The sequence below is a fragment of the Monodelphis domestica genome, chromosome 2 (assembly GCF_027887165.1).
Source record: "Monodelphis domestica isolate mMonDom1 chromosome 2, mMonDom1.pri, whole genome shotgun sequence".
NCBI classification, from domain to species: domain Eukaryota; kingdom Metazoa; phylum Chordata; class Mammalia; order Didelphimorphia; family Didelphidae; genus Monodelphis; species Monodelphis domestica.
Window position 1 is genome coordinate 12259873 of NC_077228.1, and position 27980 is coordinate 12287852.

The 27980-nt window shown below is 47.2% G+C and overlaps 1 protein-coding gene across 6 annotated transcripts in view; it reads right to left on the minus strand.

The window, feature by feature from the left end:
- Window positions 1-27980, minus strand: part of RAVER2 (ribonucleoprotein, PTB binding 2) — an 87362-nt gene that overhangs the window by 3908 nt on the left and 55474 nt on the right. The window contains exons 3-11 of one of the 6 annotated variants that reach the window (XM_056815020.1): window positions 26533-27002; window positions 23065-23256; window positions 22598-22715; window positions 17959-18044; window positions 17223-17327; window positions 16839-16950; window positions 14890-15104; window positions 10373-10484; window positions 8474-8619 (exon numbers count right to left, since the gene is read on the minus strand). In XM_056815020.1, the coding sequence (XP_056670998.1) occupies window positions 8474-8619; window positions 10373-10484; window positions 14890-15104; window positions 16839-16950; window positions 17223-17327; window positions 17959-18044; window positions 22598-22715; window positions 23065-23256; window positions 26533-27002 (1556 nt within the window). Of the gene's footprint in view, window positions 1-8473; window positions 8620-10372; window positions 10485-14889; window positions 15105-16838; window positions 16951-17222; window positions 17331-17958; window positions 18045-22597; window positions 22716-23064; window positions 23257-26532; window positions 27003-27980 lie in introns of all 6 variants that reach the window. The other 5 variants (XM_056815021.1, XM_007480463.2, XM_056815022.1 and 2 more) reach the window with 5 other exon arrangements.

Consider the following 27980-nt stretch of genomic DNA (forward strand, 5'->3'; position numbering starts at 1 on the left):
CACAACAGCTTCTTAAGACAACAATAATAGAACAGTGGATATTAGGTGCCTTAGTGGTAGAGTGCTGGGCCTGGAGACAAAGAACTGAGTTCAAATTGGACCTCAGACACACTGTGTGACCCTGGACAAGTCACTTTAGCACTGTTTGCCTCAGTTTCCTCAATTGCAAAATGGGGAGAATAACAACATCCCCCTCGCAGGAAGTGCTAGGTGTGTGGGCTTAAGTGACGTGCCCACGATCGTGGCTATGCCGAGGGAGTAAGTAGCGGAGTGGCACTTGGTCCTGATCCGGGGCTCTTTCTGCTGCCCTCTTCAAGTCCTTCCCTTATAGTGAGCGCAGTGCAACTGGCCATCCGAGTCCATGGGAACAGACGGCTCCCGGCTGGTGTCTCGATCCGGATTTCCCGTTTCCTTTCGTGGCTGTGGTCATGAACTCTCCCGCCATCACCCCGGATTCTGCAGCCACTACTTGACATTCACCGAATTCAATCAGAAATTCAATAGAGTCTCTGAGGAGGGGGAAAGCTCCTCTTTGGAGGGAGCTAACAAAAGCTCGAGGCACCTGCTGCCACGCTGTCCATGTCCAGCCCACTTGAAGGGGGCGAGGCTGGCAACAATCCTGGTTCTGCCTCTCTGAGCACAACGGAAACAGGGACTTGCTTTGACTGAGGGACAGGTGTTTGCCGTGTGTGTGTGTGTGTGTGTGTGTGTGTGTGTGTGTGCGTGTGTGTTTGCCGTGTGAGTGTGTGTGTGAGTGCGCGCGTGTGCATATGTGTGTGTGTGTGTGTGCCAAACACATATCTGTGAACTGAGACATCTTAAAGAAATCCTATTCAGTAAAGATAAAGCTTTGGAGCAACTTAAGAAGACGAAGCCCAAGCTGGTACGATTGGGCTCTCTTCTCATCGTCTTTGACTTTCCTTTGTCAGATGACCCTGATTTTGCAGCTTGCCATTGCAATCTTTAACCGTCCCCTTTGGCCCTGACTTGACATCATCCCATCTCAGATTGCTTCCCTTTGGTGGTGGCAGCCCAGGCTATCTTAGTAAGATTTCTTTGCTCGGGGATAACGGGGGAAAACAAATCCCACCCCCACCCCCCGGACTCCTAATGGGCAGGCAGGTGGTTTGGTCATTTATTTCCTTTTGCCACTTGAAGCACAAGAGAAAGACCGAACTATGGCTTCAGAATTTGATTGCTGATGTTCAGCTCCTCGTGGGTTCACCTCCTGCAGAGAATTTTAGTTCCTGGATCCCACTTATTGTTTTTCTGAAGTCTTTGAAATCTGCTCTCTCGATGTTAAGATGCGCGTCACATATTCCTGGCCTCTCTTCTCTCTCATAAGCCCTAGGAAAGAGCCGCCACTTTCTCCACATTTTTGCATCATTTTCTCCCAAACAAATAATTTCTCCTCATAAGAACCAAATCCAAAATGGAATATTCCCTTACTGGTGATCAAATTATCATTAAAGTTAATGAAGAAGTTATGATAGACAGAGGCAGAAAAAGATAGACAGGCAGAGACAAAAAGAATGAAACAGAGAGACAAAGACACAGAAAAAGAGAAGAGAAGGGAAGGGAAGGGAAGGGAAGGGAAGAGGAGGGGAGGGGAGGGGAGGGGAGGGAAACGAAGGGGAGGGGAGGGAAGGGAAGGGGAGGGGAGGGAACATGGAAGGGAAGGGAAGGGGAGGGGAGAGGAGGGAAGGGAAGGGAAGAGGAGGGGAGGGAAGGGGAGGGGAGGGAAGGGAAGGGAAGGGGAGGGGAGGGAAGGGAAGGGAAGGGAAGGGAAGGGAAGGGAAGGGAAGGGAAGGGAAGAGACTCTAAGAGTGCAAATGTCTAGATAACTGAAAATCCTCATTTGGAGAAGAAATGGCAAACCACTCTAGTGTCTTTGTCAAGAAAAACCCAAACAAGGTCACAAAGAGTTGGATATTACTGAAAAGACTCACAATACTGCTACCACACCATGCTCTGAGCCAGGCTTATGATCCATTTTGCCAAGCTTTTCATCTGATTCTCCTTTCTGTCTAGGTGGTCTGTAGCATACTCAGATAATCAAACTGCCTTTGCTTCTTCCTTCACTGTTCAATTGCTCTGGTTGCTGGACTTCTTCCATGTACTTATCTTCTCAACCCACAATGTTCTGACCTATCCAGTTGCTTTGGAGTAAGGCATGGCCATCCAGAACCACCTCCCAGGTGTAATTTTTGTCCCACTATGTCTCATGACTATCCATGATGCTGATTTTGTCTCCTTCCATTAGTATCTTCAGTTTTTCTTCCTCATCTCCAAAACTTTGGGCATCTTCTGCCAATGGTTGAGGCCATGAGTTTTTCTACTGGCATCGTTCTTGGATCATGTCTGCTGAGAGGGTGTATGTAATGCTAATAAAATAACCCTTCATATTGTTCCTCTAATTATCTTTGTACAACTCTTGAGATGGAACTTGAACATCACAGCTACTACTGCTTAATTCAAACTATAAAATTCGATGTCAAGTTTTTTGTTTGTGTCTGGACCCTCTCCTGCTGCTCTTTGACTAAAAGAAAGTTGATTTCTCTCTCCTTCCTTCCTTCCTTCCTTCCTTCCTTCCTTCCTTCCTTCCTTCCTTCCTTCCTTCCTTCCTTCCTTCCTTCCTTCCTTCCTTCCTTCCTTCCTTCCTTCCTTCCTTCCCTCCTTCCCTCTTTCCCTCTCTCCCTTCCTTCCTTCCTTCCTTCCTTCCTTCCTTCCTTCCTTCCTTCCTTCCTTCCTTCCTTCCTTCCTTCCTTCCTTCATGAAATTAAACTCTTGCAAGGATTTACTTCCTTTTGCTATTATGGTTGGAGGAGATTCATCATTCTTTTTAAACAATTTACCCATCCTTCCATTCCCCCAAATCACTACAGTCTGAGAGACTAGGCAGTAAGGCTACGGTTGTGGCCTGGGGGTATAGGGAGCAGGAAAAAAGTGTGTGTGGAGGGGTGTTATTTTTCCTGCTCTAAGGGAGAAAGTCAGGATTTTCTTTTCTTCATTTTGACTTGATGATTAGGCTTTTTTCAAGAGAATAATTGCAGAAGGGGAAAACAGAAGTGGATGTTATAAGAAAAATTCAAGTTACAGACTGGGATTTTTTATTTAGCACACTGATATTTAGGGAAGATGGAGGTTAGTTGGGCAGCTAAGAGGCACTGTAGTGCACAGAATGCCAGGTCCGCATATTCATTCCAAGGAAGAAGAGTTGTAAAGGTCAGGCAAAAGAAGTTAAGTGACTCATCCAGGGTCATATAGCCAGGAAGTATCTGAGGCCACATTTGAACCCAGGACCTCCTAGCTTTAGGCCTGGTTCTCAATGTACTGAACCATCCACACCTAGCTGTTCCCTTGAATTTGGTTTTAAAATATATTTTTATAACTTTTTTCTATATAATTTCTTTTCTAATCCTAAATATTTTATCTTATGCATTTAAAATGATCATTCTGAGAAGGGATCCAGAAGCTTCACCAGATTGCCCAAGGGATCCATCATTTTAGAAAGATTAAGAAGCCCACGTTAGTTACCTGAGGCCCCGAGAAGCTCAATTGTCCCACCCACGGTCACATGTGAGAGAGATACAATTTGAACTCAAAGCTTCCCTCTTCATCGTCAGCCCTCTGTCCACCTCACCCCGTTGCCTCTGTTAGAATCATTAATATATCAGAAAATGTTTGAGTTCATAAATAGTGACTTTTTTACCATGAATTTCTTCTCTCAATGACCTCTACTTTCTAATCACTGTTTCTGGAATGGGAAGCGTCTGTGACTTCCTCCTCACTGCTAAAAGAAGATCATTCCCGACACCTCCATTCGCTGTCCTGATCTTGGGAACACTTTGGAACATGGCATGATTCTCTTTTTCTTTACCCACTGGGTGGCAGCAAAAGACTAGTGAGGAGCTCAAACTGCCCGTGAGTCAACTACTTTTTCAAGATATTAAGCTTCTCTGAGCCTCATCTTAGGACACACTTCCTGGCTTCAGGACACTTTCAGAGTCCTGAAATCCAATCTGATATACAAATAGGAAGTAGAACTTCCATCGGGTGGATCAAAAGACCAGCCAATGAAAAGCCAAAATCAAGACTGAAGGAGCCATTGCTAACAACTAAATGATCCCTAATTTGCTATCGATATTAGAGGATGGATTTGGAATTATCTATAGCAAACCCAATTCCTAAAATAATTCATTCAAAATGATTCAAGCCTGGAAAGACCAAGCACTTGGATCTCTTTTTAATTATTATTATTTTACTTTGGAATAAACATTTTTGTCCTTTATGGATTTTTTTTGCCTTGTGAATTAATTTTTTAATGTGCTGCATTGATTGACATAGCATGCCTTCCAGGAATTCTGAATTCTGATCCTTCTAGATGCCTTTAAAGCATTTGGGCTACTTTTTATCTTTTATTTTTTAATTTTTTTCCATGATTCATGATTTCTCCCTCTCCCCTCCTGGAGCTGACAAGCCATTCCACTGACATATATACAGATCTATGTATATGTATATGTATAATCGCTTGAACCCATTTCCAAGTTTTGTAAGAGTAACCCTTTAAAACCCAATCCCCAAATCACATACCCATACAAACAAGTGATAAATCAGAGGTTTTCTTCTGTATGTCTATTCCCACAGTTCTTCCTCTAACTGTGGATAGCACTCTTTCTCTTAAGTCCATGGCTATTTTTTTCACCAAGCCTTTTTAAAAATTAGTAGTCGTAGTCGTAGTCGTAGTCGTAGTCGTAGTCGTAGTCGTAGTCGTAGTAGTAGTCATAGTAGTAGTAGTAATCACTAGCATTGTGTAGCCTTTTTAGGTGTACAAAATGTTGTGCTTTTGTCAATGCATTTGACTCTCCCAATACTAAAACTCTGGGAGGTGATGTCTATAAATACATCCTTATTTCACCAGGAATTATGTTGATTCCCGTGCAAAGCAGGGAATGTTTTTTTTAACCCTTACCTTCTGTCTCAGAATCAATTCTGTGTGTGGGTTCCAAGGCAGGAGAGCGGTAAGGGCTAGGCAATGGGGGTGAAGTGATTTGCCCAGTGTCACATAGCTAGGAAGTGTCTGAGGCCAGATTTGAACTCAGGACCTCTTGTCTCTAGGAATGGGAATGTACTGAGCCACCTCGCTGGGGTGGCTTCTCACCCAAGCAGGGAACTTCTCACCCAAGAGATCTGGTCCTATAGATGTCTGATGATCATAACCTACCCACCTGAGTGGCCAAAACTAGTGCCTTCTGGCCCCGGGCATCTTTGAAGAGAAGCCTCTCGAAGCACGGGCTCTGAAGCACCTCACAGCTCAAGCTGAGGGATTATCGCTTGGGAAGAGAAGCAGCCCCACGCTAGAGCCTACCCTCATCCGGCAGACTAGAAGGTAAGCTTCTTGAGGGCAGGCCCTGCTGCACTGGGGCTTTCTGTTCCCAGCACCTCGGACAGCGCCTGGCAGAGAAGAGGCACTTCTCTGTATCTTTTGGTTGATTACCAGAGAGGGACATCCTCGGAGCCATCTCCTCCGTAGCTCTTGTTACGGATTATACGGAAAGCCATTGACGTGACTTTTTATTTCAGGGCCTTCATCTCCTCCTCCTCTCATATTAGCAGCTCTGAGCAGAACGCTGGCAATATTGCGGGAAAGTATCATAAAATTGACAAATGAAACAAATTCCATCTGCTTCTCATTTTTGGTTTTTGAAATGCTTCGAAACAGCCAATCTTGAACATGTCAGAGCTTGGCACTGGGCTTCGTGTTGTTATTCTGAGCCAACAACTCCAGGGTCATCCGCTTTGTGCTCTGAGTCCTGGAAGGGGAAGACGGTCCGGTGTACTGGCAAGAGGGCTGGGCTCGATGTCGGGAAGCCATGGGTTCAAATCCCACCTCGGCTCTGTCCAAGCTCTGTGATTGTGAGCAAATCACCTTCTATCAGCCTCAGCTTCCTGATCGGCACTCGAATACAATCACAAACGTAAAACCCTCTGCAGACATGGAAATGCTATATAAACTTTACCATTAAGAAGCCAGCGGAGGCTTTCTGGTTAGAACCAGCTTTAATCTTGACACAGACACATCACTGCAATTTTACAGCCACGATATTCACACTTTCAACAAATACAGGGGATTCCGAAGGCTACATTAGGCCGGAAGCCGAGGGGACCGTTTTCCTGGGGGAAAGGCAAGTGCCCAAGAGCTTTCTTCTAGAGTGCGCCTTCTCTGGCCACCTGTCATCCCGCTCCGGCAGCCAGGAGCACAGCGGCAGAGACGATGGCCCCAGCCTGGCTCACTTCTCTCCCGGGCGTTATTTCGCAAGTGGAGAGGCACAGAGGGAGCTCGAAGCAAACCGTGAGGCCACAGACCAACTGGGGAGAGTAGGAAATAGGGAAAGCGGCTTCTGTGTTCCGGTCAGTCCTTTACAATCCCGCCGTGCCACGTGCCACAGGAAATTTGGAGGAAGGCTGAAGTCTGGCGCACCAACCGCACTCTCGTGGACAACATTTCTGTGTGTACATGTATGTGAGAGCACACGCGTGTATGTAAAGGAAAGCGGTGTTCTGGGCCAGCTCAGTGATAAGTCCAGGATAAAGAACTCATTGACCATCAATTAAAGTACATTCAGTGAAGACCAAATGGCGGATCCAGAAAAAGACAAGTAAAATAGTCTTGTCCGTGGTAAATGACCAGATGCAGAGGTGTTGGAGTAGGTTTTCTTATAATCATTGGATTAAACCATTTTCTCGCATTTAGGCTATGTGGAGAAGCACAAAAAGCGGGTCTCAGAGCCAAGAGTGGTGGGTTCAAGTCCTGTCTTGCTGTGTGAACCCAGACACCTTACTCTTAAAATGCTCCGTGTGGCTCTTGGAGACGCTTACATTTCAAGGAAGGTGCCACAGGGCATCCAAGGGAGGAGGTTTTTCCCCCTGGGAGTTCCCAGGTCCACTTCCCACTCCTATCTCAAGGCTATTTGAAAGCAGTGTGATGGTTAAGCTGTGTTCTCAGCCAGGCTGGGCTTCCACGGAAGAGGCGGGGTATGAGTTCAGATAGACAAGGAGAGGGAATGCTAGAAAAGGTCTCCCCAGAGAGGGGATCGCTGGGAGATGCAGCTCCCAAAGCCGGGATAGAGTTGGGCACAGAGAGACCATCAGAACAGGTTAATTTAAGACTCTCAGTGGCCCCACACATGGCAAAGTAAGGCTAATGGGATTCTAGCTCCAGGGGATGGGTGGCCGCCATATTGGAGGGAAAAGACACAACCCAGCTTTGGTATCTGGGAAGGCTTTTTTCCCTCCTTTTCTTCCTGCTTCAAAGTGAATAAAGTGATTCCTGAATTTTAAAATTTTAGTAAAGATTTTTAGATTTTCTTCTGAACAGGAGAACGGTAAGCCAGTCTAGCTGGAACACTGCTGGGATTTGGCAGGCCTGATTTCTCGTCGAAGCTCGAAGAAGGCTCCATGATCCCTGCACTTTGCAGGGACGGTTTCTTCGTCTGTAGAAAGAGCTGGCCAGGATGATGCCCAAGATCCACACGGGCTCTCACAGTCCTGGCTAGAACTTCATGCACTGCCTCTCATTCTCTACCTAAGCTTCTAGAAGCCCGCGTCCTTCTAGAGCAGAGATTCGAGAGATGGGCAGTGCTGCCCAAGGGCTCTTCATCTTGCCTAACGGCAGCCCCAAGCCTGAAACACCACAGATGCCACACTGCCAAAAGAGCAACAGCGATGGGCACCACCAGCTTGGGAAAAACAGCAGCCGAGCCGAGGCAACAGAAAGGAATGCCTCGAGCCTCCCAGAATGCCCCAAATGTCAAACTAAACACAGCTTCCTCGGGCTTGACTTTCTCCTCTGTATTTCCAGCACCCCAAACAGTGCCTGGCACCCGGGATGCACTGAATAGGGGCTGGCTGGTCACCTTGTTCTTCCTCTGGTTCATACCTCTTGGTTTAGTATCGTGTTGGATACTGAGCGTGCAATAAGGGATTGTGTGGACACAGCTCTGACTTCTTTGGTCCAGGGTACTCCCAGGGGAGGACTCTCCTCTTACCAAGGTAGATGATCTCCTCTATGGCAGCTGATGGGTCTTAGAGGAACTCAGAGGAGTTCTTCACCTTTCTGGTGCCAGGGCCCCCGGGACAGTCTGGTGAAGCCTCTGGACCCCTTCTCAGAGTCTTGTCTTTAGATACATCCATAAAAAGCCATGGGATTAGGAAGGAAGCCAATTAGGTAGCAAAATACATATTTTTAAGGTCATGGTTAAGAACTGTTGGCTTAGAAAAGTGCCTAGAGCATCAAGAGGTTAGGAGACTTGCCCAGAGTGGTATGGGCTGTATGTGTCTCTAAGGAGAGACTTGAACCCAGGTCCCAGGCTTTCAGGCCAGCTCTCAATGCTGCCTCTGTGTTCAGTAAACATTTATCAATCCCCGTAGCCTAGATTCCACCAGTGTCAGAAAACTGGTTTCTGCTATTTACCTGTGAATAATCACCAAACTGCTGAGAATAATTAATGTAATTTTCCAATGCATGTTGTGATGAGGTTCCCTGAGAGATGGCATCCAGTATGTTGCTCGTGATTCCAGTCTGGGGTAGAGCACTCATGGTTTTACTTCCAACTGGGGCTGAAAGCAAAATGAACAGGCTCCCGTTACTGAGGGTGGCACACTGTCGAACCCAGGGCCAGAGGGTAACTGTACTGGAAAAGGAAACTGCCATCTTACAGTCAACTTCTCTTTAAATTACACAGAGCTCATCAGTGACCAATACGAGGGAACCACAGATCTGCCCTCTAAAAGTAGCAGAATGACAGCATTTGAGTGTAGAAGGAGCCCCGGCCACCGTCCAGTCCAGCCCAGCCACAAAATGACCCCCCCCAAAGTCCCTGACAAAGTGCCCTCCAGAGACAGCGCATTCCACTTTGGGGCAGTGCTAGTGGGTAGGGAGTCTTTCCTGACATCAAGCTGAAACTGGCTTCCAGAGGGTCACTTGCACCCGGTGCTGAAGTCCCCCTCCAGAAGCCCAATGACAAGCCCCATCCCTATTGCACAGGAAACCTGTCCTATCTTCTTCGACTCCTGACCCTTCACTCCTCCTGGCTACCATCCTTGTCCCTTGCCCAATCCTTAAGGCACAGACTCAAGGCCCTCCGCCTCCCTGGGGGCCCCCTTCCAGAGTCTCCCTAACTGCTCAACTGCCCAACTGTGTCCAGATTTGGAAATGTGAAGTCTGCCCCGAGCAGAGGACAGAGAAACGGTCCCCTCGTCGCGGCTGCGAGTGCCGCTTTGGTAGAAGAAGTCCAAGATGGCGGGCGTTCTCTGGTTTCTGGAGTACAGAAGAACCGTCTTTCTCTGGCACTGTCTACTGAGGAATTCTATTGCAAGGCAATCGCTCAAGTCCGTGGGCTTCCCAATTTGAGATTCTAACCATTTCAAAGTGAGAGTCTCCTAACAATGCATCACTCCTATTCCATAAGGATCACTTCATCTTTTTCTGACTCGTAAGAAATGATCGTTTGTTGTATCCAGACTGCCACGCAGCAGTAGTTTTAACGTCTCTCCCTGAATTCTCAACTGTCATTTTGGCCACCCTTTTTAGTTTGCTGCAGGAAGAGAGATCAGATAACCAACCAGTTAAAAATATATGTAAAAGGGGAGTCAATAAGTCCTTGAGGAAGGCTCTCAGGCTTCTATTTTTTTTTTAATCCATACCTTCCATCTCAGAATCAATCATGTAGATTGGCTCCAGTGACTCACAAGGCTGGCAAGTGTCTGAGACCACATTTGAACCCAGGACCCTCTTGTCTCTAGTCCTGGCTCTCAACCTACAAGCTGCCCATTGGACTTCTTTGATAGAAAAAAAAAATACAAGAGCTTTTGAGAGAGCACTTAGTAGATGAGGGCGAGTTCCTCACCGTCCCCTTCTTTTTGGCTCATTTCTGCTCTGCTCGACCTGACTGGGCTTGAGGTAAGTCAGCTGTCCAGCTAAATGTAGTGTTACCGTGTACGTCTGGGACTCTACGGGTCACCAGATATTCCCTGGGGGCTAACCTGCCACCACACTGTTGGGAGGATACAGCGTTGAGCTTTCGGTCGCAGATGGTTTGCAACAAGAAAAATATTTTCCCTCTGAAGGAAAATGGTCCGGGTGGGAGTGCCGGGATTGTTTTTGTTGGAAGACCCACCTAATGAGGGTCCGTATTGGTTTGACGTCTACAAATGACAAAACCAGTCGCTGACCGGTGCTCGAAGCTTCAGCCGACCCACGTGCGGGGAATCTGCAGCATCTGGGATGAGCGACGACTCTCCCAGAGAGGGCAGCTTTTCAAGGACGTCGCTAAGGGGTAGGAAGCAGGCTGATGGGGGGCTCTTTGCTTACCTGGCAAACAGACCCCAGGCAACACGCTCGCCAAGTTCAAGTACGGATTGGTGCTGAGCCGGATCTCTTTCGGTGGTTCCCCCAAGAGTGAAGTCTGATTCTTAGAGACTGTCTGTTTTCAAAAAGAAAGAAAGAAAGAAAGAAAAGTGGGTTCTTTATGAGGACCCAGAGAGAAAACAAGTCCTGACGACGGGCACATAAACAGAAAGAAAAGAGGGAGGATTGGAGCTGGTGACCTCACCCCTTCTTGAACCCATCTGCTGACAGGGAGCTCATTCCCTACACAAGACAAACTGTTATATTTTGAGTCCACATTATTTGTTACAAAGTTCTTTTATATACTGAGTTGAATCTGTCCCGTCCCGCATCTCCTCTATCTAGTTTTATCCTTCTGGGTTAGTGGCCCGCTTTCTCAGGCTGTTCCTTTAAATACCTGAAAACCACTGTCATTTCCTTTGGTCCAAGTGTTTTCTTCCCAGGTAAATCCCTTTGGGAAGTTCTGGGTTCAAATCTGGCCGTTGACACTTTCTAACTATGTGACCCTGGGTAAGTTACTTACTCCCCATTGCCTACCCTTCCCTCTATCCTATACTGATTCTAAGAAGAAAAAAAAAAGGATGGTTGCATAAGTAAAGTCTAAGTAATACCAAAGTCTGGAATCAGCTAAGGCTGGTAAGAAATAACAAGGACATCAAAATTAAAAGCTTTTTTGGTATGGTTTTGTCGCATTTTTTGAGCCTCTGTTGAAGAGAGAAGGAGGCAACTGGATGATGCAGTTGACAGAACACTAGGTTGAAGTCAGAAAGAATCCTCTTCTTGAGTTCAAACCTGGCCTCAGACCCAGACTAGCTGAGTGACCCTGGACAAGTCACTTCACTCTCCTTGTCTCTGTTTCCTCATCTGTCCAATGAACTGGAGAAGAAAATGGCAGACCACTCCAAGATCTGTCAGGAAAACCCCAAATTGGATCATTTCCTGAAAATGACTGAGGCAAGAAAGTTCAAACAAGGAAGAGGAAGAACTACTGCTTGAAGTGAATGGGCTGGGTGTAATGGATAGTCAATGTAGAACCTTTGCCCAACTTTTATCTTTCCTCCATTTTCCCTCTCTATTACCTCCGGAATAAGAGAGCAAATTCCACCCTGGGCCCTTTCAAGACCTTCCCCAGATTTTGACACCACAGACCTCCAGTGAACTTATTGCGTTGGTGTCTTGTCACCCCACAGACTGGAGGCTTCATGGGGGCATCTCTTCTACACTTAATCAGTTACGTTGATAATATTGCCCCCCATTTTCTGGTGTTGGTGTAATAGACTGAGAATCTGTGGTCACTTAATGACTTGAAGCTGTTCTTCTATGAAAAGTTCTGCATTTTGGTCTCTTACACTTTTACAGTTCATAAGATCATAGGATTTTCAGTCAAGGCAGTTCCCAGGAACTATGCCCAAAGGGCGATAAAAGACTGTCTGCCCTTTGATCCAGCCATAGCACTGCTGGGTCTGTACCCCAAAGAGATAATAAGGAAAAAGACTTGTACAAGAATATTCATAGCTGTGTCCTTTGTGGTGGCCAAAAATTGGAAAATGAGGGGATGTCCTTCAATTGGAGAATGGCTGAACACACTGTGGTATATGCTGGTGATGTAATACTATTGTGCTCAAAGGAATAATGAACTGGAGGGATTCCATGTGAACTGGAAAGACCTCCAGGAATTGATGCAGAGTGAGAGGAGCAGAACCAGGAGAACATTGTACACAGAGATGGATACACTGTGGTACAATCAAATGTAACTGACTTTGCTACTAGCAGCACTGCAATGATCCAGGACAATGCAGAGGAACTTATGAGAAAGACGCTATCCACATCCAGAGGAAGAACTGTGGGAGCAGAAACACAAGAAAAACCACTGCTTGATCACATGGGTTGACGGGGACAGGATTGAGGATTCAGACTCTAGTGCAACGATCACTCTAGTGCAAATATCAATAATATGGAAATAGGTCTTGATCAATGACATGTCAAACCCAGAGAATTGCTTGTTGGCTACAGAGGGGAGGGGGGAGAAGGGAGGGAAAGAACATGAATCTTGTAACCATGGAAAACTATTCTAAATTAATTAATTAAATTAAAATTTTCAGTTCAGAAATAAATAAAAATAAATCACATGAAAAAGAAAGTGCCCAGGAGTCATCTAATCCAATGAAATCCCCCACTTTACAGATGGGGCATCTGAGGGACAGAGAGAGGAAGCCCCCTGCCTAAGGAGTCACGGATGTCTTGCAAAAATGGAAATTAGGTTAGTTTGCTGTCACAGCTTTCTGCGTTTGGGGCTGCTGATCACGCTCTCCTTTTCTAAGTGTTAAGCCGATGATCAGGGCCCAGGACAAGGAACAGGGTGGAAGGTGCCACCAAGGCAATTTAATCCAATTCAACAAATATTTACTTAGTGTCCACTCTGTGCAAAGGCCAGAGCTGGGAGCTTGAAAAAACACGTTGCTGTCATTTTGCTGGAACGTTTTATCCCAAACCTCAGAATAACTTCGTTAAAGGAAGCTCTGGAGGCATCACTGTCAAATGGGGCCCAGGCTGAGGGGATGGCGGGTGGGCAGCTGGGGACACTGACAGGGAGGGGAACAGGAAAGCAATCACCGACCACAGCCCAGGCAGGGAGAACTCCCCAGCCAAGGCAACCACACCTGCCCTGTTCCGGACGGAGAGAACATCGACATCTCTGTTTTAGCAAATGCCAGCTTCAGCAGATTGTATCATCTGTGGCAGCTCTGCTGGGAAATCTTACCAAGCTATTAACAAAATTCCACAGAGATTCTGAAGTTATTAAGAAAAATCAATATTTATAAAAGTAAAATAAACGCACATTTCAATTGGAGGGCACATTCCAGAGCCTTAAAAAACCCAAACGGCTTGTTTTATATTCACCTGAAACTATTATTAATAGGCACAAAACCTGGACTTAAGTCATACAAGGTCCAAAGAACAAGATGGAGAGTGTGTGTCTGTGTGCACATGCATGCACGCATGTGTATGAGAGAGAAAGAGACAGACACACACAGAGACAGAGAGAGAGAGGGAGAGACAGAAGGAGAGACAAAGAAAAAGAGATAGAGACAGGCAGAGAGGGAGAGACAGAGAGAAAAGAAGGAGAGAGACAGAGAAAGCCAGAGAAAGAGAACGAGAAAGAGAGAGGCAGAGACAGAGAAATAATCACATGAAGGAAAATTCCATCTCTGGCCTTCTGCTTTCTAAGCTCTTCTATTCCTTACTCCGTCTCACAGGGTCAGAACATAACTATTCAAACAAGATTTTGGAAAATAAATGCCTACCTAAAAAGAAAAATTCAATGACTGCAAAAAGGACTCATGTTAAAAGGTATGTATATTTCAGGGAATGACAGCAAGATGATTTCAGAAAAAACTGAAAGATCTGCAAGAACTGATGCAGAGTGAAACAAGCAGAACCACGAGGACACTGTCCACAGTAATAACAATACTGTCTGATGATCAGCTGTGAAAACTTGGTTGCTCTCTCTAGAGATGGGAGGTTCTGGGTTCAAATGAGATCTCAGGCACTTCCCAGCTGGGTGACCCTGGGCAAGTCACTTGACCCCCATTGCCTAGCCCTGACCACTCTTCTGCCTTGGAGGCCATACACAGTATTGACTTTGAGACAGAAGGGGAGGGTTTAGAAAATGACAACAACTTAGCGGCTCTCAGCCGTGCAGTGATCTGGGAGGACACTGAAAGACTTGTGGGGAGAAAGAACTGTCGGGAGTCGGACAGATCCCAATCAAAGGCGACTCTCTTTCGCATCAGTGTCCTGAAGGTCTTCCTTGGGGTTTGGGTTTACCCGCTGGCGCTCCTACAACAAGGATCCATGTGCAAGTGGGTTTTGCATAATAATAAGAATAAAATGATTTTAAAAGTGAGTCTCTCCCTCGTTGCACGTCACACACAGTCTGTGCCGCACAGACTTTCTTTGCCAGCCTGGCATACACAGTGTAGCCTATGTCACATAGATAGCGCAGAGATTTTCAGTGATTCCTCTTTCTATATGTGAATTGCTGAAAGTCTATACACTCTCTATGTACTATAGGCTACACTGTGTATGCCAGGCTGGCAAAGAAAGTCTGTGCGGCGGCACTCAATGAGGGGAAGATCCTTCCGGCCAGGAACAAGGCGAAGCCCGTGACAGCTCTGTGACCGGCATGAGGGGAGCCCTCAGAGCCCTCCTCTCTACGCAGCACCAGCTGCGCCGCGCCTGCAGGCTCCAAGCGCACGAGCCGCATTAGGACTGCAGCGACGTAGCTGCGGCTGCCACCCAGAGCCGGAGAGAGGCTGCCTCCCTCGGGGGGCCTCCCTCGATCTCTGTGGCTGGACGAGGACGATCTTCTGAAATCAAACTGATAAGAAGGTAAAGCTCCGGCTCAGACGAGGGGAGGCGAGGCTGCTGCTGCCTCCACGGGGCCACGGCAGAGGCCACGCGGCTTCTCGCTCTCTTACCCCTGAACTCGCTTCGCTGGCTTTGGGCTGGCTCGCCTGTCTGGGCTGACCCGGCGCCGAGCCTCCGGCCGGAGGATTTGTGAAGCCCGGAAGGTATGTCTGCAGCCCCGAGGCGGCTCCTTCTGCTGATCCCAGCGCGGCGGATGGCTTGTCCTGAGGATGGCTTGGGCCCACCACGTGCTGATTTGGGAAGAACGGCAAGAGCCCGGCGGCGGCTGTGAGAGACCAGAGAGGCAGCGGTCAGCTGAGAGCAGCGACAAAGGGGAGCCTTTCATGAGAAGCGCTCCGGGGGCTCCGCGGCTCTGACAGGAGCCCTTCAAGCCTGTCTGCATTAAAGGCTCTTCCATCCTTCTTTGAAGCATCTACTAATTGCCTACGATGGCTGCAGCAGGGCCCCGGGCTGGGGAAAAGACAGCCATGAACCTGCTCTTGGGCTCACGTTGTTGTGGGGGAAACAACGTGCAAACATTTTAGCAAATAAAACCACTGAAAGGACACACAGTGAGCTTGAGCAGCGCCAGGCAACCAGCCAGGAGCAGGGCTGCCCCTCCTGACTTCAGGAGTAGATCGGGAGAAGCCCACTCTGGGGAAGTCGTGGGAAGCCATCGATGGGTCATTCAGCAGCCACAGGCACCAACAGGTGGTGATCTCTACGAGTGCTCTGCACTGGATGACCAGGAGCTGCCACAGTGCCTAAAGCATTTGTCCTGTGAGGCCAAAAGACCTGAGTTCAAGTCTAACCCCAGACACTTATTAGCTGTGTGACCTTAGGTAAGTCACTTAATTGCTTTCTGCCTCAGTTTCCTCAACTGCAATAGGGGGATAATAGCAGCACATACCATCTGGGGTTCCTGTGAGGGCCAAATGATATATGTGCTTTGAAAGCCTTCAAGTGCTATGGAAATGCTGGCTATTATTATTCATTGTTGTATATCCCAAATCCATTTGAGTCAAGAAAGTTGTTTTGGAAGGTGACCAGCATCACCGTAGAGGCACCTCGGATGCCCGTAAGAGGTGAGCCAAAGCTGGGCGTTCCAAAAGGGAGAGAAGAGGACAAACGGCCTCTTGGCTTGGGCAGGGGGCGCTCCAGGCAGAGGCAGGCAGGCAGGGGGTGGAATGGGCTGGACAGCTAGGAGGGAGTTCAGGGCACCTTCATGGAAGAAAGAAATCGAGACGGGATTTGCCTCTGCTGACAGGAATGATGGCGGCGCCCTGGAAATCTCCCAGAAAGAAGGAGACTGAGATGAGGAGGAAGTTGGGGGGGCCACGAGTCCCTGTTTCAGACATGAGAGGTCTGAGGGACATCCAGGGGGCTGTCCAGAAACACTTGGTAATCCCTCCTCTTCCTCTGATGGTCCATTATGTCGAGGGAATGACCAGCAAAAACTGCAATATGGAACCCAGGGCAGGCTGCAATTGTCCTGCAGAGTGGGCAGGCTGCAGGGCTGTCTAAGATTCGGTGGTTGATCCTGGAGCCTGGAAGTGACCCGGAGACACCATCCCTCTGCCTGGCCTGCAAACGTCTGCCTTCAAGCCCATCACCTCAGCCTCCGTCCCCTGCCCCGGGGCAGAACTTCAGGATTTTAGAGTTTGTGTTCCTCAAAAACCAAATAACGGCTAGTTACGGAGCCTTTTAACGTTTACAAAACATCTTCTGCGTAGCCTCTCGCTGGAGCCTCACCAGAACCCTGTGAAGTGGGCGCAATCATTATTATTCCCACTTTACAGGTGAGGACCCTGAGGAACAGGGAGGCTAAGGGACTTGCCCACGGTCTCCTAGCGAGGAAGTGTCTGAGGCTGGATTGGAACTCAAGCTTTCCTGATGGTCTCCCCATGAAGCTCTCTTAAAGGAAGAGAAGTGAAGGGTCACCCCCTGATCTTCCACTCTCACACCCGACCTTCCTGGAGAACTCAAACCACACTGAGGCAGGCAAAGGGCCGCCACTTACTTTTATGTTCCTCTCCCCGGAGTCCCAACTCCGACTTCAGTGGCGGTGCTGCCCCTGCTCCAAGGGCCGTTGGAAGGACCATGGCAGGGGGCTCCCCCAGTAATCCGGGCTTCTACAAAAGAGGAAAACCGTTAAACACCTCTCCTCCTCCCAGCCTGGCCAACCTGGGGGCTGGGAGGTGCCTCGTGTCTGCAATTCCTGCCACAGGAAGCTGCAGCTGGTCCGTCCCTTAGGTTGGGAGTGCCGAGTGCAGTACCGAGATGGTGAGCCTCAAGGCTGGGATGGGGGGGGGGGGCACTGGGCTGCCTAAGAGGAGCCCCCTCCCCCACGGGCAGCTGGGAGGAAAGGGCAAGCAGGGCCAGGCTGGGGGAAGGCTCCACTTACACTGTTCGTCTGGATGTTCTCTATCTTCATCAGCTGCTGCTGGGCCAGGTGTAAGTAAGAGAGATTCTGAAGCAACAAACGAGAGGCATTGCTCAGAACTGAGTTCTGCTAAAAAAACGACGGGAAAGAGAGCTGAGCCAGGCATCCCGCCGAGAGGCCAGCGCCCCACTGGTGTGCCCCGGCGCCCCCGAGGACTATCCGCCCCCCGCGCCCCCTCCCCACAGTGGCCGCCCCCCGGCGCCCCGGCCAAGGGGAGCTTATGGATCGGTGACATTTCAGTGGGTCAGGAAAGGGAGACAACAGCCCCACAGCCCGAGGGGAACCAGGATGCCCCCGACGACCCATTCTAAGGTAGGGAGGATGGAGAAGTCGTGGTGGAATCCTGTAGCTGGGACTTGAGAGGCAGCCAGGTGGTTCATGGATGGAGCCAGCACCAGAGCCAGGAGGGGCTGGGTTCAAGTTCTTTCATGACTTTATCGTTGAGAGTTCCTGGGAACTTGGGCGGTGTGTGACAAATCAGAGTTAAAGCCAGAAGTGGGAGGTTACTTAGTTCCGCTACAGCCGGTGTGCTGGGCAGCAGGACGTGGGAAGACTCCGTGCGCCTCTGCCACACACTGGCTGGGGGACGCTTATCTCCTCTCTGAAACTCCACCCAAACTTTGTCCAGCAGGCTTGGTGAGAGGAGATGAAACACCCAGAGTTCCCAGGCCAGGGAGATGGCAGGACTGGACCTTACCTGGTGTATTTTGTTCAACTGCAAAATCGCGGGGGTGATGGATGGGTTCACCAGATGAGGCAAACTGTGAGGGGCTCCAAGAACTGCGGGAAGAAAAATGGCGAACGTCAATTCCATGAAGTAGACCAAAGTCTCCTGATACAGTAAGCCGAAAGGGTCCTCGAAATAATAAACTGTCCAAGAACGGGCATTCCATCCAACATGTAGGAGGGGGAGGGGTATCAAGCTAAGGCCACCTTCATTTTACAATTAAGGAAATGGAGGCCCAAGGAGTCCAGTGACTTGCCTAAGATCACTCTGCTGGTATCAGAGGTGGGAAAGGTGGGAAAAGAAGATAACTTCTTTTGACTTCCTTACTCAGTTCAGACTGTTTGAGCTGGAAAGAGCTCCCAGTGATCACTGAATCCAAGTTCCTCAACTTAGAAATGAGGAAGGAGAGGTCCATGGAAGGGAACTCTCCAAAGTCACAAAGTAAGCATGGGATGGAGCAATGCGCAGAAGTGGATTTGTTTACCCTTCAAACCTTACACCATTTGAAGTATGGGGCACCTGGGTGGTGCAGTAGATTGAATAATAGACCTAGAGTCAAGAGGGTCTGAGCTCAAATCCAGCCTCAGACATTTACTTGCTGTTTGACCCTGGGCAAGTCACTTAACCTTGTTTGCCTCAGTTTCCTCGTTTATAAAATGAGCTGGAGAAGGAAATGGCAAACTAGTCCAAGATTTTTGCCAAAACCCCAAATGGGATCATACGGCATGAGATACAAATGAAATGACTGAACAACAAAAAGCTGAAGAATTACAAATGTTGACGAGATAAGCAAAGAAAATGCAGGAGCACAGAGGCCTCCGGTACCCTACAGCTGAAAGAACGAAGGATGTGTGGCCTGGAGAGAACAAAACTTGGGAGAGTGTGGCGGCATCACAACCACTGTGAGCAATCAGAATCTGGCCAGGAGCTCATGGATTAGGTGTCTCTGCTTGGCCTCAGCGGGCAGAACAAGGGCTGGGAGCTGCAGATGTCAATTTAAATCTGATGTAGCAGGCACGGGCCAGAAGGCATTACTGGTGGCTGGACTGAGGAGCTAGATTGTGGGGGATATTGTGGGGGCAACTGCTGTTCACATGTGGACTGGATAAGCTGCAGACCCGACCTCTCTATCCATGGAGGAGCAGAGGGGGCCGTGGAGCTCCCTCAGTCCAGCCCCTTCATCTAAATGGGGAGACTGAGGCCCAAGCTTACATGAGGTCACAACGCAGGTAAATACCAAAGCCAAGATCTGAATCCACTCAAATCCACTGACTTCAAATCTAGTTCTAACACAGGGTCCACAGTGAATGGCAAAAGGTAGGTCAGAGGGAGGATCAGCCTCAGCCTGAAAGCATTCACATAGGATTGAGGGAGACGCTGTGGGAACTGGGCCTTCAAGGTTAGGGGGGAAATGGGTAGGTAGAGGGGGAAGGGGAGGTATTCTAGGCAGAGGAAATAAGCATGAGAAGAGACAGACAGACAGACAGACAGAGAGGCAGAGGAGGGAGGAAGGTGAGAGAGAGAGAGAGAGAGAGAGAGAGAGAGAGAGAGAGAGAGAGAGAGAGAGAGAGAGAGAGAGAGAGAGAGAGAGAGAGAGAGAGAGAGAGAGAGGAGAGGGAGAGGGAGAGGGAGAGGGAGAGGGAGAGGGAGAGGGAGAGGGAGAGGGAGAGGGAGAGGGAGAGGGAGAGAGAGAGAGAGAGAGAGAGAGGGAGATGGAGCATGCACATATAAGCACACGTGCATGCAGATGTTGCGGGGGCGGTAAAGAGCAGGGAGCCAGAGGGTCAGTATGTCAGAATTTGGGTCAGAGTTGTCCTAGTATTAGCTATAATAATATAATAAGAAAATAAAAATTCTTAGAGGGAAAAGAATGTAGATCTACATGGGGAAATAATTACACAGAATCGCCATATTTTTCAAAAATGACTTGTTTGGAAGATGCTTGTTCTTTTCTTCCCCAAAGAAATATGCTTCAGCCACAAGGAAAAGTAAGTCCTACTAACAGATTCCAAAGAGCCAGCCAAGTGGCGAGGCTCAGAATGGCAGACGCAGAAGAGGTCAGACTTGCCATGGCTGAAGAAATGGGTCCTCCCCAGGTACCTCCTCTTCTTTTCACTCTCTGCCTACCCGTCTCCTTTCCTTCTTGGTTAGGTTCTTGATTCTATCTTAGAGGCTGACAAATCCCATCATGCTGTGGGATGTATCGCCCTGCCTCCATCCTCTCACTGGAGTTCTTCTCCAAGACACTGAGTCCCCCACTCGGCTTTGGGAGGTGTGGCCAAAATTTTAGGATCATCTCTCTAGATTAGGATCCTGGCCTCAGGATAAAGAGCAAACCCTCCGAAGAGAGCCGCCCATAGGTAGCCGTTCCCATGTTTCATCACTAATGGTCCCTCTCTAGCTCTCAGATACAATGGGGCAGGAGGGAGCATTAATGGGCTTTGCAGTGAGGCCCCAATTAGTCAGTGAGCATTTCTTAAATGCTTACTATTTGCCAGGCACTTTGGTAAGCACAGGGGATACAAAGAAAAGGAACTTATGTTTTCATAGGAGAGACTGTACAAAAAAATGATACAGACAAGATACACAGAGTAGAAGTGGCAGGTTCTCTCTGGGGAAAGGGAGGAGCACCAAAATCTGGGCCCAAAGTGAGAGTAACCTTGTAGCACCTCCAGCAGATGCTTCTACTATGTGCATTGTTGGGAGAAGGGCTGCTGCCACTTGCATTATTCTAAAACCATTAAAGCTCAAACAGTGACTCTCGGAGTTATAATTATAGTCTGCATTAAGGTTTTCCACTAGTGAGATGTATGGGAAAGGTCTAGGCCATATTTGAATCCCTTTCATACCAAAAGCAACTCATTCACAGAGTGGTTAGTCATGGATCCCACTCTGAAGTTTCTATTTTCATTGGTTGTATTTATGTAATTAATTTCCATATACTGAAACGTGGACAAGTTAGTTCTTCCAACAGAATGCATGCTCCTTGGTGGCAGACAATGTTACCCTCTTGTCTTTGTATTCTGGGTGCCAAACACAGTGCCTGGCTAGACTGACTACTTCCATTCCTGATTGTCATTTTTACCTCATCTCAAGCTTAGTACATGGCAAACATTTAATAAATGCAATTCATCCATCCATCTATCCATCTATTCATTCATTTTTATACCATCTCCTCCATGGAGCCTTTCCTGATTTCCCCAGCTATAAGTGCCTCTTACTTCTTAAAATTATCTTGTATTTTCACCCACCCATACAAATCATCTACTTATCCTCAACTCCCTAGAGCCCCCAGCCCTGGCTCTCACACCATTCATAGCTCCATTCCTACCCTTCACCCTTTAGTGATAAAAAAAATTAGGTTCTTCTAAATGCCCAACTCTGCTATGGTTCCATTGCTGGCCAGTGGACCAAAGGGAGTTCCCAATGTATTACTAGCTAGTAGACTAGAGGAGAGCAGAGGGAATTCCTATTCCCTTTACAGTGGAAGGTGATGGGTTCAACACATGTATATTTTCTTCTAGGAAAACTACACTTTTATACTTGGTGGCTTACTTAGATAGTGACTTGAGTTGCAAAAGGGGTTAAATAGGCTGCTGAGAGTCAGCCTGAGAATCTACCAAGAACAAGGACTAAATAAGAAAACAAGTTTCGTGTTCCAGACCACCGACTTAACATACCAACTTTTGGAAAACATCGTTCAGCAGCTGAGGACTAGCCATCAATGAAAACAAGGGCACATTCATTAAAGGCCTGAATAATGTTGGAAAGCAATGCGGCTCTGGTTTTGACAGAACACCTTTTTGAGGAAAGCAAAAGAATAAGAAAGAGGAAGCAGATCTGGAAGCTCACAAAGAAAAGGCGGAGCCAAAGTCAGACCTTTCCTAAAGTAAATGAGTAACACTGTTCTGTTAATCGTTATCAGCTGTCTAAACAAATTCCAAGGACAAGAACAATATAGTTGGATATTTATTGAATGAAAAAACGCCCCACAGCAACCCGATAAGAAGCGGAGCCCAGGTGGTTACCCTCTGAAAGAGCATGGCACACTCTCTCACCCATCTATTCAGCAGAGAACTAACTCACCTATGGAAAGAATATGGAAGCAAGAAAGGGGAGAAAGGGATGATATGAAAGTTTAATTTAGCCTGGTGAAGAGAAGAGTTAGAGGCGGTATTTGAAGGGGTGGCATGTGTAAGAGGGATTAGGCTTCCTCTGCTTGGCCCCAGAAGGCAGAACCAACATTGATGGCGAGAGGCAGCAAAGAAGGAAATTTAGGTTGCATGCCTGGAGAAACTCCTCAACAATCAGAGGGTCCCAAAGTGGAATGAGCTGTGATGAGAGATGGGAGGGTTTCTCCTCAAGGATGGTCTTCAAGCAATGGTTGAAAGACTACTATTGAACATGTGATAGACAAGAGTCTTCATTTTGTTTGCCTCACAATGGATGGCCATGGTGATTCTGCATGATTCTTTGCTGTGCTGGGATTTTTAATGCTCTGTTCAATACATGGCTACAGATTGGTTTTTTCCATCAGAGCGACACAGCTAACATTACATTCTGAATCTGGAGAAAGACATATTTTAACAGCTACACCCACCCGGCTTACCAGCAGGTCCTTGTAACTGTGGCTGCAGCAAAATCTGCAACATGGCGGGGTTGTTTAAACTCTTCATAATCTGTATCGGATTTGGCTCTGGAAGTAAACCCTTTCGATTATTGCGCATCTTAAATGAACACAGAAATAAGCAATGTTAGAACCAAGAGAAATGCAAAAGACATTTGTTTCATTCTTGTTTCAGGAAGAACCGTATGTCGAAATGTAAAATCAACTCTTCCACATTTACATTCAAGATAGGCTCAATTATGCTCTTCTTTGGCTACAAAATCCAATCCCAATCCCTAATTTAAAAATAACAAAATGCAGTGCTAGAGGAAGTCCTACTGTGTGACGTTTTAAGACCTTCACTAGATGGACCGAGTACATACAAAGAAACTTTAGTGGTATTTTCAGTTTGGCAGATATTCCCTCCTGATAAAACAAATGTTCAAATTTCCAACTGCAAAGTTTCTTACCATTCTTTGGGCAGCGATCAGGGCTGCCAAAGTGCTTCGTCCAGAGGCTCCGGGGGCACAGAAGGACACCTGGACTTGGCTTCCCTTGATCGTCATCCCATCAGCTGCCTGCTGCACGTCCTCGGCATGTTCTGGGCTGTCATATTCAACTACCGCAAAACCGTCCGCATAGCTCCCTTCATCCTGTGCCAACTGACGTGAAACGTTTCATTGGCAAAGGGCTTATGGAGAATTGCTCTGTTACATTCATTTATAATGTTTACCTGGTTTAAAAGATCTTTCTGACATCTTTCAAGGGTCAATTGATTATGGTTTACGATGCTGAAAGACTGAGGGTAACGTGCTCAATGAGAGACGTTCTAAAGGCTCTCTGTGACCAGAAGGGGAGCATACAGAGCAAGCAAGAGTGACCATCCCATACCTCCATAACACAAAAGCACAAAGACCTCCAACACACTGCTATGGGTCCATGATGGAGTTTTTATAGAAAAATAGAGGGGTATATAGGAGGCCCAGTGGTTTGAGAGCCAGGTCTAGAGACTAGGTTCAAATCTGGCCTCAGATACCTTCTAGGTGTGTGACCCTGGACAAGTCACTTGACCCCCATTACCTAGTCCTTACCACCCTTCTGCCTTAGAACCAGTATGGCATTGATTCTAAGATGAGAGGTAGAGGGTTAAAAAAGGGAAAGAAAAAGTTAAACATAGACAAGAATCGTACAGGACAAGAAGAGGTAGAAGGTTCAAATTTGCATCAAAAAGGCCAAAGAACAAGAGGAGGAAGATGCAATTTCAGTTTGAAGTAAAGAAAATGTCCTTAATGACTATTCCCAAGATGGAATGGTCTCCTTCGGGGGATTTGGAGGGCGGGGGGGGGGGGGTCCCTACCATCATTGGAGGTCAGCAAGTCAAGGTAAGAGAATGAGCACTTACTAAGAGTCCTTTGTAGGACTGGAGACTGTGCTAAGAACTTTACCAGTATAATCTTATTTGAGAGATAGTCTAGATAACCACATGTTGGTCAGACTATTCAGATAGAGGTGTTTCTTTTTTCAGGTATGACTAGGTGGCAAATGCCATTCCTTCCAATTCTAACACTGGACAGCAGGGGAGGGATGCTCCTAGGCAAGCCGGTGGTGCAGATACTTGCCAGCTGAGTGACCTTGGGCATGTTATCCTCTCAGCCTCAGTTTCCTCATCTATGAAATGGGAAGGATAGTAGTGTGTATTTCATTGACTGTGAAATGCTTTGTAAAGTATTCTAGAAATGCTAGATAGCGTCACCATCATCATTCACATTTCTTTATGCTATAAGATCATTTTAGGTCTATCAAAAAGCATTATCAGAACCTAGATATCATTCTTCCTTCCTTTCCTTCCTTTCCTTCCTTTCCTTCCTTCCTTCCTTCCTTCCTTCCTTCCTTCCTTCCTTCCTTCCTTCCTTCCTTCCTTCCTTCCTTCCTTCCTTCCTTCCTTCCTTCCTTCCTTCCTTCCTTCCTCTCTTACTTTCTGTTCCCTAGAAGGGCAAGGGCTAGGTAAATAAGGTGACTTGCTCAAGGCCACCCAGCTAGGAAGTGTCTGAGATCAGACTTGAACCCAGGTCTTCCCAATTCCAGGCTTGGCCCTCCAGCCACTGTGCCATCCAGCTGCTCTAGGGTCTTTTTCTTAATCTTCGTTTCAAGAATTACCCATCAATCTAAGAGTTGGCCACTCCCATTCTTTAAAGGGACTAGCGCACTCTCATTACTCAAAAATATATTAGGTCAACTTTCAATGACTGGGGAAGGAGTCTACAGACCAGGGCTATCAAACTTGAAAGGAAATTGGGAGCCACTGAACGTACAGAAGGACCTGAGGGCTGGATCCTAACACTATATTAACATTATCTAGGTTCCACTATATCTTTGCCTATTTTTTTCAATATCTCCCAATTACATTTTAATCTGGCTAGAAAGAATGCTGAAGGAGGTCTTAGGCAGGAGAATCAAATGCCTGATGCATCTTTAATGCTTGGTTCAGTTGATTTATGGAGTGAAGAAAGGAGGAGGATAGTATGAATCTTATTGTTGTTGCTACATTTAATGTCAGCTCTGGTGGAACCCTACACTCATATCACAGTACTGTGCATTCATCAGTTGACAAGCATTTAATAAGCACCTACTGTGTGCTGAGCACTGTGATATACACTGGGGATAAGAAGCCAAGCCAGAAGACCTTGGATCAAGTTCCACTTCTGACTCAGAACTGCTTTTGATGAATGTACCAGTAGTTCTCAAGGACTCTAAGTCACAGTGCAAGTGAAGACCTGCTTTGGGAAAGGGGATTTCCTCACTTAGCTTTCCATATACTAATGAAATCCCAAGTTTAGGGAGGAAGGAAAGGAGGGACGGATGGATGGAAGAAGGAAGGGCAGAAAGGAGGGAAGGGAGGGAGGAAGCAAGCAAGCAATAAGCAAGCAGGACACAGAGACATTTATTCAAAGTGTTTTGTTACATGAATGTATGGTAAGGCAAGAGTGCATTTACTCTGGGGATTTGTTGTCGGTTTTCTTCTCCTCACCCTCTGAATTTCATTTCTCCCGAGGTCTTACCCCCGCATCCCATTAGAGTGAGGAAGTCACCCTCGATTCTGAAAAGCTACGCCAGTGGACTTGGGCAGAGTCTACCATACTCGTCAGCCTCCAAGTGCAGACCAGCTAGAGCCAAGCTGTCTCTGTACCTGCTGTCTGAGGGCCAAATGAGCTAAATTCAGAGGCTCTCGGCTCACTTGGCTTTGGGGGTTCCAATCGCCTGACCATGGGAATGCTCAAAGGCCAGCATCTACTAAGTGGCATGAAGTGGGACTATGGATGGGCGTCCAGATGGAGGAAATGGCATCCCCTTAGCATAGTAACATTTCTAAGAACAGGGGAACCCACATATTTATGAAAGCAATAAAAGGAAGAATGACCATCTCCTCATCCGCCTAAAGCCCGTGTGACTTGGTGAGCAAGCTTTGAAAAAACTAACAGAAGACATTGAGCAAGTATTTCCTACTTATTTACTAGAGAGAAGTTATTTGTCAAAAGACCCAAACTCTTTTTGAGATGTTTTCAAGCCTCCCAGTGGAGGTTCAAGTTTTCTATGGAACTGACTTCTCATTTTCAGGAGTTTTATTGAAATCCTTTGCTCCAATGGATTTGCTGAAGGCACATTTAGTTGCCCAAAAAGGCTCTTTTCTTTTGTAGAAAAGGCCCATTTCCAAATGGCACAGAGGCAGAGGTCTTCAGCCACAGCCTAATAAAGAAGCAGGAAGCCAAAGTCTGAAGTTGCAAGTGTTGGACCTAGCTTTGCACAGTGGCAGCATCGTAGCCAATGAGGGCTATCCAAGGTGCGCTGATTGCTCATTGAAAACCAACAGTTGGACCTGTGTGCATCTACTGTGGTGGCTATCTCTGGCTTTCAAACCTGGGATCTGGAAAGGCACCTACCTGACCAAACACAGGCTTATGACTAAAGGAGAAAATTTGCAAGAGCTCTTGGGAGTCCGTGAGGTCCCTGGGGAGTTTATCGACGCATAGGCACTTAGAATGAATGAGATCGGTGGCCAGCTGATTCACATCCATCCACTGTGCAAAGAGAATGAAGCTTCCTAACTGTTTACCCAACAGTTCCGACCTCGCCTTAGCCGCAGAGTCTTTTTTCATGTACTCCACAAATCCGTAGCCCTTCGAATGGCCGGTGGTTTCATTGTAGACCAAAAAGCACCTCTCGATATTGCCGAATGTCCGGACCAGTTCCTCGAATTCTTCTATCGTGAAAGAGGGCGGCAGGTTGGTGATGCAGAGCAAAGCATCCGTGGGCTGGAGCTGGACAGTGATCTCTTTCCCCCGAAGAGAATACTGGTGAAACGTCTGGATGGCATTTTGGGCTTGTTCCCCATCCAGTAAGGTAACAAAGGCTGGAAGAGACAATTCAATGAAGTCAGTAAACATTTACTAAGTGCCTACTAGACGCTGTGCTGACAGAGACGAGTGATACCGGTGTGGGAGCTACTCAGTTCATCTGAACTAACGCAATCTTTAGTAAGCTCACAAGACGGTGGTATCACAGCTCCAGAGCTAAAAGGGCCTTCAGGGGTCACCTAATCTACGCCCCCCCTCCCCCCGTTTGACAGAGGAGGAAACTGAGGACAAAGGAGATGAAGCAACTGGCCCAAAGTTACACAGGTAATAAGCATCAGAGACGAGATTTGGTCCCAGGTCCTCTGACTCCAGGTGCCTTCCCACAATGAAATACTGCAAAAACTCAAGTAATTCACTTAAACAAGTGAATTAAAGAGTTAAGTAGATGGAGCATCAGGCCTAGAGATAGGAGGTCCTGGGTTCAAATCTGACCTCAGATACATTCTTGCTATGGGACCCTGGGCCTAATAGTATTTAAATACTATTATGATCATTTTGCTGCAATTGTTCCAAACCAGTATAGAGAACGATAGAAGAAATTTCCTCTACCAAAGCAGACCAGAACATCCTTCAATACCCAAAGAATTGGCAAATGGTATTGCTAATCATTGTCAGTAATGGAAAAATTGTGGCAAACGGAAGAGGAATCCTAGAACTAGAGAAAGGCAGATTCCGAGCTTTTGTTTTGTTTTCAGAGAGGAGAACACAAGCTACACTCTAGGCTGGGGAGCTCGCACCGTTCTAGAACATTCGAGTGGCCATTTCAAAGGGCCAGAATGACACCCCAAAGACAGGGCACGTCAGAACCACCCTTTTTTCTTTTTTGTCCTGTGGACTGACCCAGCTGATCAGCTGCAGAGATAGCTGACCTAGATGGGAGCCGAAGATTTGATAGAGGAGCTGGGCTCTTCTTATAGAAAAGGCAGAACTGTGTAGATGAGAAGATAATACCATTTGATGACCTTGGAGATGGT